This window comes from Mustela lutreola, chromosome 1, assembly GCF_030435805.1.
Source record: "Mustela lutreola isolate mMusLut2 chromosome 1, mMusLut2.pri, whole genome shotgun sequence".
Classification (NCBI taxonomy): domain Eukaryota; kingdom Metazoa; phylum Chordata; class Mammalia; order Carnivora; family Mustelidae; genus Mustela; species Mustela lutreola.
The window spans coordinates 241,047,387-241,063,292 of NC_081290.1; the positions used below are offsets into that span (position 1 = coordinate 241,047,387).

General features: G+C 44.6%; 1 protein-coding gene across 12 annotated transcripts in view; it reads right to left on the minus strand.

Annotated features, from left to right (window-relative positions):
- The window catches only part of IRAG1 (inositol 1,4,5-triphosphate receptor associated 1), a 142,355-nt gene that overhangs the window by 83,422 nt on the left and 43,027 nt on the right, over nt 1-15,906 (minus strand). For 4 of the 12 annotated variants that reach the window (XM_059136107.1, XM_059136098.1, XM_059136056.1 and 1 more), the window contains exon 1: nt 12,635-12,901. The exons of 1 other annotated variant lie outside the window; for it this stretch is intronic. In XM_059136107.1, coding sequence (XP_058992090.1) covers nt 12,635-12,867 — 233 coding nt within the window. In that variant the 5' untranslated portion in view covers nt 12,868-12,901. Of the gene's footprint in view, nt 1-12,634; nt 12,903-15,906 lie in introns of those variants that run through there. 7 more of the 12 variants (XM_059136119.1, XM_059136091.1, XM_059136129.1 and 4 more) reach the window with 4 other exon arrangements.

Below are 15,906 nucleotides of genomic sequence, written 5' to 3' on the forward strand. Positions count from 1 at the left end.
AAACCCCCTCCCCCCGGCAACCCTCAGTTTGTTTCGTGAGATTAAGAGTCACTTATGGTTTGTCTCCCTCCCAATCCCATCTTGTTTCATTTATTCTTCTTCTACCCACTTAAGCCTCCATGTTGTATCACCACTTCCTCATATCAGGGAGATCATATGATAGTTGTCTTTCTCTGCTTGACTTATTTCGCTAAGCATGATACGCTCTAGTTCCATCCATGTTGTCGCAAATGGCAAGATTTCATTTCTTTTGATGGCTGCATAGTATTCCATTGTGTATATATACCACATCTTCTTGATCCATTCATCTGTTGATGGACATCTAGGTTCTTTCCATAGTTTGGCTATTGTGGACATTGCTGCTATAAACATTCGGGTGCATGTGCCCCTTTGGATCACTACATTTGTATCTTTAGGGTAAATACCCAATAGTGCAATTGCTGGGTCATAGGGCAGTTCTATTTTCAACATTTTGAGGAACCTCCATGCTGTTTTCCAGAGTGGCTGCACCAGCTTGCATTCCCACCAACAGTGTAGGAGGGTTCCCCTTCAGATTGAGAGAATTTCTATCTTGTATGAATCCATGAGGGAACAGGAAGAAATGCACTTTGGCTAACATGTCATTTTCATTTTATTATATCATATGGTTTTTGCCATCCCTTGGGATAGGCTTTTTTTAATTCCCAGCAGGCATTAATGCAGATGGGGTAGGTCTGCATAAAAGGGGCAGGAGACCCAAACATCAGTTTCTTCATGTTGCGTTCTGAAAGAAAACTTGTGCTAGTGCTGAGGGGTTATAATATATACCTCCAACAATTTTATATATTCAGGCTGCTAAGTAAGTAGAATATAATTAATTTATTGATTAAATTTTCTTGACACACTGCCTATTTTCCAAAGCAATTTGAAGTAACCAGCAATGAGATCTATGATTTTTTAAAAGGAGGCTTTTTGGGGAGAAAATTTGATAATTATAATCATCCCTAGGAGATAAAGAGAAATGCATGCTTCTAACAATCCATGGTTTGTCTCTGAAGTTAAACTGTTTGACCTGAAACCTAATGAATCTGTGATCCATGTGGTCCAGGCTCTGAGAAAAATTGCTTTAAAGAATTATTCAGCAAATACAAAAAGGCAATAGAAGAACTCCATTCTTCACTCTCACGCCTGCCCTTTGACTTCTCACTTCCTTACCCTCCCCACCTGAAGCCTTTCTTCTTCTCCCTCCCTCAACTTACTCTTCCAGCTCCATCCATTTACTTATTGTACAGATTGTCTAAACTTTCTCCTTATGATTGACTTAGTTTTCAAAAGTCTTAGGGTGTAAGAGAGGTCACTGTGTACACTTTCGCACACTATCATGCTTTATTCTCCACGTTCATCCAGCAAACGTCCGAATGCTTATTACGTGCTATGATCAATGCTAGAGCCTGGGAAGAGAAAAGTGAATTAGGCAGGTCTCTGAAATGCTTCTCAGTTAGCACAGTGGGATGGGCAATGAGGAAAGTACCCCCCACACCCACCCCAGGTAGCACCCAGGGCCTGGTGCCATTAGTTTTGACTGTGACATAAATGGTCTGCAACACACTGGAGGAGCAGCTTTCTGGTGGAAGTTTTCTCTGCCTCCTGGCTAAAGACTACTTTCAGCAAAGTTCTCCTGAGGTGGCTGTCATGTATGGGGCTGTAAGCATCCTCACTCAGAAAAGGGCAGAGGCGCTCACACAGAAAGGCTGAAACAAGCCACGGGTGGCAAGTGCCAAGCATGTAACCACAAACACACACAATTCAAAGCTGCTTAAAAACCAGGAGGCATAAAGCAATCAGGGAGAAATCCTCTAATCCCCTGACGGAATGTCCTGGAATGCTCCTTACTCTCTCCTTCCAACGTGTGCAGAATATGCAATAATAAAATCAAAGTGTTCTTTCCCTAATCGGTACAAAGAATGGCTGAACAAGCTCTGGGCAAAACTGTTTTTGTGGGGAACATTCAGTCTTCTGTGGGCTGTTTCAGTTCAGCAAGCTCTAGGGAGACAGGAATCCAGGAGAGTGTGGGAGATTCCAGGGACCCTCTGGAGTGAATTCTGCCAGAGTTTAGTGTGTGTGATGCATGTAAGTACTCCTCCCTGCTCCCACCCTGAGCTGCCAAACAGAAGACAGGGCCTCAACGAAGCTTGCCGTGCAGCATGTTCAAACACAGTCTTCCAGTGAAGTTACTCACTTTAGGACTTCAAGGGCCTTGGGCTTGAGAGCCACAGTAATTCATGCATGACACAGCTACTCACTTACTAGCTGTGTGACCTTGGGCAAGTTACCTCACCTCTCTGTGTCTTGGTTACCTCTTCTGTAAAAAAACTATCTCACAGGGTAGTTACAGTAATTAAATGAATTAATACAGAAATAAGATTGCTAGTTAAAATACAAGATGTCCAGTTATATTTGGATTTCAAATAAACAACAAATAATTTGTTTAGTGTTGTGTGTGTCTCAAATATTGCATGGACATAACTGTATTTTCATTTCATTAGGTCTATAGCTCGAAGTAGAAAGCTCCAAATAGAAGCACTTGGCACTTAGTAAATTGCTCATTACGTGTCAGATGTTATATTCTGTTATTGTTACCTTTGTGGTTGAATTAATTACTTTGGAGTTTTGGTTCTGAGAAGATTGTTGTTTTTAGTTTTGAGTCTGATCAACCACTTGGAGTTAAGTTAGGAGGGCCTCTGGTCATGAAGCCACAGAGAATCTCCCAGGGCATCTGACCACCCAAGCTCCCGTGGTCTTGTAATCAATGACTCCCAGAGTGGTCTTGTGATCATTGACTCTCAGAGAAGCCCATCTCCAAGACCACCTTTACCTGGCTCCACTTCCTCTCTTACCACCTGCCCCTCAGATCAAGTAGAGCTTCCCTGTGTGGGTTAAAGACACAAGAAGCAAAGGAACAAATGTGGGTCGAGGGCAGTGACACTTTCTTAGACCTACTGTGTGGGGGGCCCTGTCCCAGACACTTCTGATATGTTTCCTTATTTCATCCTCTCCAGCAATTCTGCAAATGAACAAGATACCCATCCACAAATTGGGGGTGATAATGCCTCCTGATGTCATCAAATCATGACGAGGAAAGTGAAGTCCCTAAGCATGGAATAGGCTATGGATACATTTCTTTTCCCTCCCTCTTTTCTCCCCTTCAATCCCCACTTGATCAATGAAAAAACAGATTTGCCCAAGGCTGTACAGCTGGTAAATAGTGGGAAAGAAGGACTACAGACCAGGCCTGTTGGCCTTCCCACTCCACCATGCTACTCTTATAGTTGTTTCCCCTGCTCTTTGGTCTTACCTCCCCTGTTTCCTGGTATGGGCAGGATACCCTGACTACCCTGACACTCTTCTGTTATTCTTCCAAGCTGCTCCCTCCCTTACAAACCCCTTCCTCTAGGAAGCCCTCCAGCCAGCACAAGTATGAACACACAGCTGGAAGAGAGATGGCAGGGTCATCCCCTTACCTTTCCATGGGCCCAGCCTCCCCAGGGATCCATTTCCCTTCCCTGGAGTCAGCCAAGCACTCGGCGCCTGGGCCATCTCCCACAAGTTCACCCTATAATAAGCCAGCAGGTCACATTTTGTTCTCCTTAAATAAACCTTATAGAAACATTTAAATGTTTATTTCACTCATAAATTCCCAGGAATTTGCAACAGTTTCCTAACCGCCTGGGTGCAGGGATAAATATAGGCCAGTGTCATAGACGGGAATATTATCTTCCTTTCCCCAATGTCACATGACTAGGCCTGGACTAAGAAGCTCTAAGCAATAGCTCCAGCCCCAGCCCTAGCCCTGGCAGGACTGGGGAGTTTAGTTCCTGTACTTGGGCCCTGGCAGACAGCCTGAGAAAGACGGACCCTACTAGGAGCCAGTGTGGGGTAATGAAGTTGGAGAAACCTAGCCAGAATTCCACCTAGATGACCTTCACTTAACTTTTCTGAGTTACATATTCTCAAACATTTATGTGGAGCTAATAATTCCTATTTTCCAGACTTATTGTAAGGATTAGACAAGATAAAGCAATAATAGTGATGATGATGATGATGGTGATGATGATGATGAAGATAGTGAGGGTGGTGGTAGAGGTTGGGCCTTGTGGTGGTTTGTATCCCCAGGTACCTCTCATAGCCTGGAGGACTATCTCTGTAGAAAGGGGCCCTGGCCACAGAGAAAATTTAATCCTCTTGTGATAGGATAAAAGGACTCTGGGGACTCTCGAGAAAATGATTATTCCAGCAGCAAGTCCTAAGACCATGGGAGAGAGCAGAAATTCCTCTGCTGAAGTCTGCTGGACATGGGGCTCTTCTCTGCCAAGCACTGAGGACTAGTTCCTGGCTCTCTTAAGTTCCTTAGTGCCCACCCTGTGGATCCCTCTGTGCACCCAAGGCCTGCCTTGCCTCTGGTGAATGCTCTTTTCTGCCATTGTCCACTCTATTCCTAGAAGCCTGGGATCAACAACCACTGGATAATCCTGCCTTCTTCATCACTGCTTTCACTCTCATGCCAACAGACCCAAGGAGCATGGAAATATATGCAATGCCTATTAGTCCTACTTAGTGGAGGATGTATCACCCAATAAGCCATTCATTCATCACCATCTTCTATCCTCTCCTCCTCCCTTCTTTTCCTTTTGTTCCTCCATTTTTTTCCTCTCTCCAATCAGGCATTTAATCATGCCAGTTACCCACACAACCTACCCACCCAGCCTATCACACATCCATCCATCCATCTGTCCATCCACTCATCCATCTACCTGCCCATCTGTCATTCATCCATCCTTCCTTGAGCTCCCACCACATACTAGAGCCTATGCTGAGAACTGGAGATATACACATAAAAGACACAGCCCTGACCTAAGTAGCTTATGTATAGCATAAGATAGGAGACAGGAGAATCAGAAAAACAAAAAATAGTAAACTACTTCTTTTTGATCACTATAGGAAATAAAGACAAGTAGTTTTAATATACATTCCTGACTTTCTGTAACAATCAAAATTCCCAAAACACTCTCTCTGCTTTTTCTTTGGTGCTTCCACAGCTACAATCTCACATTGTTACTCTGTGACCAGAACCACTAGAAGCCATCCTGGTGGAACTGTCCTCTTGGCCCTTTTCAAGCTTCTTTTCCATAAAGGATGGGATATCAAGAAACTGCCCCCCATGTGTGGGGCCTTTGATACTCAGGACACTGGCTTTATTGTCAAGTGGGGACAAGAAAGGAGATAAAGCCAACAGAAACACTTTAGCAGGAAACTCAGGTTTTAATCTCTACACAACCACAACACAACTATGTGGACTTTGACAATTACCCTCACAGAGACACAGTTTCTTCTTCTATAAAATAAAGAAAATAATATCTACTTTAAGGAAATGAGACCACATGGCAGGTGCCCAATAGATGGTTTCAATATCTCATACGTTATCTCCTAATGTTTTACTGATAATTCATTTGAAGATATTTCATTGAAGATTGTAATTGAGGCTGTTCTTGCAAAAGGTAATGATAAATGAAGATAAGCTCAGAGAGGATGAATTCAAAACCCTCAATTGGACATTCAAGGTACTGGCCAGTTTCTAGTGTGTGGAGTGTACTTCCTTACCTGCCTCAGTTTTCTCATCTGTAAAATGGAATAATTATCATAACTACTTCCTAGAGTTGTTGTGAGGTTACTGCTTGTAAAGTGCTTAGAGCGGTGCCTATCACAAAGGAAGCCTGGCATGAGGGTTCTCATCAAGTGAGGTGAGGGCATGTCCCCACTCCACACAGCTGTCACCAGGTTCCTAGGGTTTTATGTGCACTATTTTGTCTTAATCCCATTCCTTACAGACCATTGATTCTTTGGGTCCCAAACCTTTTTCTCACACATTTCCCAAGGGGTCTATGGGGAGGTGTAGACAGAACCCCAGTCTCCCGGCCAGTGAACACAGGGCCTGGACAGCCAAGGGGATAAAACGAAGGGAAAAGCTGGCAATCTACCTTATATGGTAAAGCATGTTGGTAAGCTCTAGATATTTCTGGGGATAGCAAGACCAAGGATCCTCATATTCCTGATCAGAGAAGAGAACACAAAGCAAATTAGATCAGAAAGTAGTTGTCATTAGATTGTAAACCCACAGGGAGGTAAACTCGTTGAGAGTGGGGCCTTAGATAGTGCTTAATAAACATTTCTTGAATGAATTCAATACACATTTATAATTAACTCTTGAATGTGGGTTAGAAATTATATGTGGAGTTTTTTAAGAGTATGGTACTCTAAACATATTCTCTCTTCTTTATAATTTTCTTAATAACATTTTCTTTTCTCTAGCTAACTTATTATAAGAATGTAGTGTATAATATGTATAATATAGCAAAATATGTGTTCATGATTGTTTATGTTATCAGAAAGTCTTCCAATCAACAGTTTTCTATTAGTAGTTAAGTTTTCCAAGAGTCAAAAGTTATACATGGATCTTCAACTGTGCAGTAGAGTAGCGTCCCTAATTCCCATGTTGTTCAAGGGTCAACTGTATTAAGTAAATTCAACTCAATTCCATATTTATTGGGTGCCTATCATGTATGAGTGAATAGTTGTGCCTTTCCTGTGTGCTCAAATTCTTTTATGGTATAGTGGGCTATTTTCTGGACTAGAAAGAAAAAAATAATAATTCTAGCCCTGTTTCCTCAGCTTACAGCCACGAGGCAATAGAATCCAGGTATTGCCACTTCCTTGTTATGCCCTTTGGACAACTGACTTAACCTCCCAAGCCTGCTTTCCTAATCCATAAACTAGGTATAGCCATAGCTAACTTAAAGGACATCATGAAGGTTATCTGAGATAATTAATATAAAGAGTTTAGTTTAGAACATGGTAGGCACCCCATGTTTAGCTTCTTTCCCTGCATCTGGATATGATACCTAACTGCTCCGAACATCCAGCTCCCTGGGGGTGATAATTGCTGTTCTTACAGTGGGATTAGGGCATTGATTGCAGTAATATATAAAAAATCTTTTTAAAAACTGTTTTGTGCTGTATTAGGGACTGAGGGCCTATTTTGAGATAAGGACCTTGCTTGGCACTTTAGATATATTATTCTGGTAATTAAAGTCAAGCTGCCTGGGGTTTGACTCTAGGCTCAGTGACTTAGCTGTATTAGCTAGCACACATTACTTTGCTTTACTGTGCTTCAAATCTTCATCCCTAAGTACGGATAACAACAATACGTATCCCTCAGAGATCTTCTGAAAATCAAATGAGATAAAGTGTCCCACAAACCTAGCAAAGTGTCTGGAACATAGGAAAGTTTCCTTAAAGGTTCACTGTTGTTAGCAGCTATTACTGTAAGTCTCGGGTTACAGATGAGGAAACAGGCAATATGAGTAACTTACCCCAGGTCCCACTCAAGGATGTGAAGCCCAGCTCTTTCCACACTGCCGTAATACCTATACCTTGCATTCCTATGGAACAGAAGCATTTCCTGTCCCTTCTAGAACTCCCTGGCTGCTTGGGGAAGCCTACTTGGTATTTTTCTCTTCTAAAAGGACAGCTGAGCACGCTCAGCTCTGGGTCTGTCCCACTGACTAATGTTGGTAAGCTAGGATGGGTCTCTCACACTCTGACACAAACAGGGAGAGAATTCCAGATTCATTATGGCAGCAGATATCAAGATCCCCAATTCTGAGCCAAAAGAGGAGGCCCAGCAGCTTTGTGGTCAGAGGTTCTAGGAGCTCCACAACCAATCCCTTAGGGCCACACACAAAGGGTGGATTCTCCAGAGCACATGCCAACCTAATTTTCAGTTAATTAAAAATTGGAGGTGGGGATAGCGGTGGGAGCAGGGATGCTACTGGTTAGTTGAGTGCTTCAGTAATCTTAAGTCAAAAAGATGCTGCTGCATAACATGGGTAAGCATCAAGTTGTCTAGAGGATCAGAAAATGCAGTACAAAGTAGGCATATAGGGAGATGTACAGAGGGAGTAACTCGTGTGTGGCCAGAACCAGGAATTGCATAGTGATCTGTGTTTCTAGGAGTCGATGTGCATCGAGTTGGGCTGTTTTATTGTCTGATCGTTGAGAAAGAAGGAAGAAGGCATAGGCAGCACAGTTTCTCAGCAGGATGTGTAACACTGAGCTGTATTTTCTGGCCCCATGGGCTCAGGCATCGGAGAGGATGGCAAGCAGAAGTAAGACCCTATAGTGCTTTGGAGCATGTATGGCAGTGCGTTTGCGGGGCCCAGGTTGGCTATCTCAGACAAGGACTTCAAAAGAACAAGACAGTGCCTGTCTTCAGGCACCCAGGGCTCCCACAGAGGGCCCCAGAGGCAAAGCCCCAGCTGCCAGGCTGTCTGGTTTCGAATCCTGGGCCTGCTGCTTATGAGCTATACAACCTTGAAGGAAGCTACTTAACTTCTCTGTGCTTCAGCTTCCTCAGCTCTGAAATGGGGATGATGATACTTACCTCATAAGGTTGATTGAAAGTTTAAAAATTTAATACAGTAGAATAGTGCCTGGCATTATTATTAAGTGTTGTGGACAATGGAGACGGGGGTGGGAGTTCGTCAGGGGGTGGTGGAAGGGAGCTACTGAAACAGACGATATGAAAGGTGGTCTGCTTATGAGTTCACATTGACGTGCACCTGGGGACTTCCAGAAAGCCCTGAGAGAGGATGGGGATTGTCTGGGTGGAAACTAGAGCCAGCTGTTAGAGCTAACCTGAAAGTCTTTGCACATTCAGGTTTACAAGGCACTTCTGAGGAAGCCATGCTGTTCCAACAAGTCAGCTTTCTGTCATGGCTGCTGGTCACAGGCCAGGAAATGGTTGATGTCCTGGTCTTGCTGCCTCTCGGGCCCAGGGCCAGGTCTAGTGCCCCATGATTAGGGGAGACAGGTAGGTATGTGCCCAAAGGAGAGATCTGGGAGCAATGCCTGGAGGAAGAGAGGAAAAGGGACTGTGGAAGGATGCATAAACTGCCTTCCTCCATCGGTAGGTTTTCACCCACTATAGGCAGTTGTGGAGGGCAGAACTGAGGGGCAGTCACAGGGAGGAAGTTCCAGCTTGACCAGTAAGCCAAACTGGCCAACCACAGCACAGATATCCTTGTGAGGTGGGGAGTTCCTCCGTATACAGCTACTTCTACAAACTCCCAGGACCCAACCCAGAAGACACTCATTTGATAGGCCTAGGTTGGCAGAGGAATCCAGGTTTAACAAGCTTCCAGGTAACTGTCTGGGGGGTCACACTATGCAGAACTTTGCCTGCCTGGGAGGTAAGGGGCTCAGATGAGATCTAGTATTCCTTCTAGCTCTTAGCTCTGATGATCTGTCATTCTGTGGTCCCTTAAGGTCCCAGGCTTGTATCCTGACAGCTTTTATTGCTGCCAAAATCTCTTGGCTATAAGCTTATTCATTTGAGCTCCTCCCTGTTCTAGGGCCAACCCAGAAAACACACTCAGGACATAACCTCACTGAGTGCATTGTCCAGAAGCTTTATTTCTTTGTGGGTCTTGATTACAGCTTCTGATTAGGGACCTCAAGGGTGTGTGTGTGTGTGTGTGTGTGTGTGTGTGTGTGTACGCATGCATGTAGAGAGAAAAACAGGATCTAGGTCTGCAGCTTTTGTGTTTTTGTGTGAGAAGGTCTCAGCTAGTGTTCATGTCAGTGATGGGAAATGGGGGCTGGGGTTTGAGGAACTAGAAGTAGGACTGGACCCGGGGGAGCTGTAAACTCAGAAGGATGCTCTGGTTCTTTGCCCGCTTCACAGAGAAGGAGTTCACACGGTGCTAGGAATTTCAGCCAAATCCTCCTAGCCAACCCTGCTTTCCTGGCTGCCTGATTTCCGCTGCTCCCAGGAACTTGCACTCCAGCCCCTGGAGGCTCCAGCCCTATTCACAAGGCCTGACCTTCCCCTGAGGCTGTGGCTGCCTGAGAAGCCCAGTGTAGATTGTCTGATGGGTCAAAGAGGGAGGTGTTCTTCACTGACAATGCCCATGGACTTCTGGAGCACTCAGGGATGCCTAGTGCCTATCAGTAAGGGCAGAGAATAAAAAGATATTGCATCTGATGTCGTCTTCAGTTTAGGGTCTAATCTGCCCCAGCCCCATGGTCCTGCAAGTAAAAAAGGTACTAGAGGGCTGTGCTGATCAGAGTCTAGGAGGCAGCCACTAACACTTGCCCAGAGGAAGAGATGAGGAAGCAGAGGCACAGAAAAGTTAACAGGCTCACAGGAAGTCTTTTGACCGGGATGTGGAGGAGCCCAGCTTGGTCTGACTCTAGAGTCCACATTCTTAAATCCTGTGTTAATGGTCCTCCCTTAAGGACCTGGGCATCATTTCACCTGAAGTCCTTATGGGTTCTTCTCCGGCTGGGCTCCAGCAATGTAGAGGCTAAGGGTATCACAAACATCTCCTTTATTGTCTTGACTTCCCAAAGGCACAGAGATAGAATCATGGCATTTGAAGGCCCTTCAGAAATCATGGGAGTCCATGCCCTCATGTTACAGAAGTCTGGTTCTGGTTCAAGGTCACAAGGAGAATGAGCCTGTGGAAAGCTGGAATCTGGAGCTCCTGCTGTTCTCTGACCCTCAAGTGTGTGATAGCTCATGGATTCCCTTCCCTGGCTTGGCTGTGCCTGGAAATTCATGCTCACCTCTGACCCACTGGAGCTGCACCTAGGTGTGCTCCGAAGTCGTAATGGTCAAGAGGGCTATCAGGTTTTTGTGCTATCTTGTCTTAGTCTCCTGAGAAGGCTTAAAGGTTATTTAGAGAAATGAGATGATGAACTAAAGGTAAACTGAACTCAGTGTAAAAAGATCTCTTCACTAACAGTGGAGTTGCAGCTTTGCCAATTAATTATGCTTTCTTTTTTTCTTTCAGAGCACTTGTATTCTTGGGGAGCATAGCATGACAGCTGTTTGGGGGAGCTGGTTAGGATTCAGGAGCCATATTTTACATCAGAATCTGACTTCAGCACACTGTTGTTATTAGTGAGGTGGAAGGGGTCAGGAAGGGCCATGGTAAGAAGGAACCCAGGGCTAAGGAGTAAGGATGCTAAGGGGACAGAGCCTGGGAAAGTCATGACTGAGAAGAGGGAGCAGTCACATTTGAATCCAGATGCGATCTTTTGCTTTATGCTGTCATACCCTTCTTTCATCTTCAAACTTTCAGTGTATTAAATTTTTTGTTGGCTAAAACATATAGCCCACTATTACCAGTGTTTTAAGGGAATTGTCCATGCCTGGTTAGGAACAGTGGTAGAAAAGCAGCAGCAACAGAGTACCCAATTTGGGGAAGACCATACATCACCCATAGAAGAGCAACCTGCCACTGAGACCAACTGACATGCAGCACACACCAGCCCCATGACATTCCTGGAAGAGGTTCAATAAAACACTGAGCTGACTACCGGTGGCCAAATGCATGGGGGCTTGGCTTACCACCACTTAGAAATTCAAGGGTTCCCCAAGGGTACCAAGTTCTGCAACATCTCAATCCAAGTTTGGGAGAGGGAGCTACAAGAAGCCATTCTTTTCTAAGTATTTACTGTCTGAGTTCCCACAATTATGATATGCAAGAAAACAAATGTCATTCGAACATGAAAATGTTCACTGAGAGTCTGCCCGCTTACTAAATTAATGCTCACTCATACATCCTTCCCTCCCTTAACAAGTCCCTTCAGGCTGAGTTCAGTTTGGACATCTGTCAGATAGGACGGGGGTAGTACAAGTGCAAACCAACTGCAAAGTTCATAAAATCAAAGAAAACAGAGTTGGAAAACTTCACATGGAAGGTCTCGGACCAGTAAAGAGCAAATGGAGCTGGAGTAGATAACAAAGAAAAAATTACAAGGATGATGAGACAAGATAGGTTCTTTATGAGAAAATGATTTGCATATTGAAGGATCCATAGATGTCCTTGGGAAAATGAATGAAACCCTTAAATATTAAACACATAGTCTCTTACTGAGGTTCTGTAAAGTAAAATGTGAGGGATGTGGTTCATGTGAATCAATTATCATGTTGGCATAAAGAATATACCAATGCCAAAATGAACACAATTCTTTTGTCCTTCTAAAAAAAGTAGCACATAATCAATTTTTTTATATGTACAGCTAAAATAATTTGTTTTCATAATTTCATTTGTACAATGCAATCACAATAAGACCCTTTATTTCTTTTCATCATTTTTTTTGCAATACAATTTTATTGAAAATCTTTTCCACTATCTACTATAAAATTTTGATCTTCATTTTAAGTAGACTCAGTTTAAATGGCCTTTTGCTGGTGACCATAATCCTGACATGACAAGGCCCTCTGTGCTGACAGTTCTCCTCCAAGTCTTTCTCCATTCTAGGAGGGTGCCTGCAGGGTTAGGGTGGTTGGACCTCCCAGGAAACTTCAGTCAGACATGGAGGTTCCACTCTCAGTATGGCTTGGCCAATTCAAATGGACTCTGGGTATTTATTCCTCAGTGTGGCAGCCACATACCTTCCCCCAGGTGCCCACTGCAGCCTGCACAGGCTGTCAGCAAACTCTCTAGTCAGGCTGAATGATGTGGCACCAGCCCAGGGTACTTGGCTTGGCCCCTGCCAGACTAACTGCAGGCAAGGAGGGGGCACTTACTTGGCCGGTGGGGCTCTGGGCTGCCTGTGGCTCTCCAGGGGGCTCCTCGTCCTCGGGAATGTGGGGCATGGCAGCCTCCTGGCGGGAGTGGCCGCGTGTGCCCGGAACCTCCACGGCGTCAGCCCCAAGATGCTCCAAGAGGCCTGGGCTCCGCAGGCTGAGGAGACGCCAAAAGGACAAGTCAAATCCACTCCCATCCCTGACCCAGGCTGGATTCCATTTCCAGGAGCCATGAGCTGCAGAAAAAGCCTGCTTGAGTTTGCATCAACACCAGAGGTTGGACTAGGCTAGGAGAGGGCATTTGGAATTGCATTTCCTCCTGTTCATTTGCTCTGTTTACAAAGTCAGAGATGACCTTAGAGATTTTCCATCTAATTTGGTCCTTAGAGTAAACACAGCTATCCCAGAAGGGAGAAAATTGCTTCAAACTCCTCAAAGCCATAGCTAATGGAGGACATTCCATGGGGATCAGATTTGTACTTATGTATCATTTATTAAGCACCTATTACATACCAGGCACTATCCTAGGAGCATTTCCAACATCCCCTAATTTAATCCTCATAATGATCTCTGATGTAGGTATTAGTATTCACATTTTATAGAAGAGTGAATGGCTTCAGAGAGTGGTAGCCATTTGCCAAAATCATATAAAGAACCAAGCATTTGAATCCCAATATTCCAGTTTTGCGGCGAAGGCTCTTTTCACTCTACTACATAGCCTTCCTTCCCTGGGTTGAGTAAGAGGAGGTTGTTTCTGGACTTTGTACCCTATGGCTGGCCTCATGTCCATCAACATCTTTTCTGACCCGTGGTATGGGGCTCTCTCCCTTGAGGACAACCCTCAACAGGCCTGTGATTCTGGAGGCTCCGCCAGGGTGGATCTTGTGTGCCTTCTGCAGTGCCCACCTGGAGCAACCTTTCTTTGCTTCCCCAGAAACCAGGCTTATCCTGTCTCATGGTGTAGCAAACTTGAGGCCCAGCTCGTATTGACCCAGTCAACATAATCTCACTTATCTCACGATAGTGATTGGCTCAGGGATAGAAAATAGGTTCACTGTATGGAACTAGAGGGTATCATGCTTAGCGAAATAAGTCAATAGCAGAAAGACAACTATCATGTGATCTCCCTGATATGAGTGGAGATGCAACAGTGGGGGTTAAGGGGGTAGGAGAAGAATAAATGAAACAAGATGGGATTGGGAGGGAGACAAACCATAAGTGACTCTTAATCTCACAAAACAAACTGAGGGTTGCAGGGAGGAGGGGGGTTGGTAGAAGGGGGTGGGGTTATGGACACTGGGGAGGGTATGTGCTACGGTGAGTGCTCTGAAGTGTGTAAATCTGGCGATTCACAGACCTGTACCCCTGGGGATAAAAATATATTAAAAATAAAATAGGTCCACTGTAAACCAGTGAGCACACTGCAGTGTTCTGGGACCCAGGTGCTTTATCTTGCTTTGGGTGGTAGAACACACAGATGTAAGACCTGATGCCATTTTGTTTCCATTTGGAAGTCCAGACTAAGGCTAAAACTGACAGGCATAGAGAAGGCAGTAGGGCCAAGACACTTACAGAAGAAAAGAAGGTTCATCTCTGACCAAAGTTCACCTGAAGCCTGAATTCTTTCTGTACACACCAGTTAAACAAACAATTAAATTTCTTAGTGTCTAAGTAAATTTGGGTTGGTTTTACTTATACCTACTAATTTATAACTACTTGTCCTAACTTATAACTACTAACTACTGTTACTTATAACTACTAACTATTTTTTCATGTTTCTCACCAATCAAGAGGTCTAGGACCATGATCTCGCCAACAGACCTGAACCAGTGGGCCTGGGTCCTCTGCTTCTTCTTAGAAAAGGCCAGTAATGTGAAGTTTCAGTCTGGAGAGGAAGGATAGCAAGGTAGAAAGAACACAGGTCTTGGAACGTTATACCTGGATTTGAGTTCCTACTCTGCCACTCATAGGCTGTGTGGCCTTGAACATTGGCTTTACTTCTGAGCCTCACTTTCCTTGTCAGAGGAACAGAGATAAGAATGTCTCCCATGCAGGAATCTTCTAAGGATGAAATAATATACAGCACTCAGCACAGAGTAGGTGCTCACAGAGACCACCTGATTGGAGATCTTCAGCCCAGGAAGCTCAGCCAGAGTCCATAGGCCTTTACCTAACCTCTTCCCCCACTAAATTCCTCCAAGTCCTCTTTCCCTAATGGCGTGGGAGAAGCCTTCAGGGACCTGCAGAACAAGCAACCAGCCTCGTTCTATAACTTCAGAGATTTCCTAAAGTTGTTGATCTGCTAGTCAGCAGATGAAAGCCACCAGATGCAGACCCTGCCCTCAGACACAGTCAGGGGCTTCTGGGACACACACAGGAAAAATAAAGAACACTGTCATTTACTGAGTACCTACTATGTCCTAGGTCCTATGTAAGGGTGCGGGCTGCAGGAAGCTATAGGTGGAAGTCAGAAAGCCCTACCATCTCCCATGATACTAGATATTCTTCTGGTCCCACAGGGAAGGCCCAAGGGCCTAGAGCCAGAGGGTTGTAGGCAGGCTCAGATCTGACATCAGCCACAACTCTGAAAGATGCCCCTATCCAACATACACACCATTGACTGAGCTTCCTGAGGAAGGCAGGGATTTGATTCATCATTGACAACTAGAAGAGAAATTGCTTGTCGACTGGTATTTAAAGAACTAGAGAACTTTAGCCACGGGGTTGGTCAATGTGACCACCATCTTGACTTCCATCAGTCTCGGCAGTGGAATGGTAGTTCAGCTTTCAAACAATTGGGGTGACCTCTGCTGGTCAACTCAAGAAGTCTCATCTCAAGTAGGAAATCATGAACTAAATCATTCGTTCATTCACCACACTGACTTTACACAGTCCCTACCAGGCCCTGTGCCAGGTGCTGGTGACTTAAAGATGATGAAGATGTGGTACTCCTTGGGGAGCAGAGTCCAGTGGTTGGAGGCAGTATGAAAACAATGTAACTGTTAAGACTTTGAAAGTAAGAGAAGTGGCAGGATCTCAGAAAAGGATCCCCAACTCTGAAAATTGGGACAGGTGAGATAAAGTTTTAGACTAGATCCATGTTAGAAATGGTGTTTGAGCTGAACCTTGAATACTGAAATGCCGAGTGAAATTTCTCTGAACAGAATTGCTAGAGGGGAAGGTGAAACAAGAAGGGAGAAGCCCTACTGAACAGATTCAACCTGTCTCTTGGGAATGAGAATATAAAGCCAGGGCATACTATGTGTCTCTTC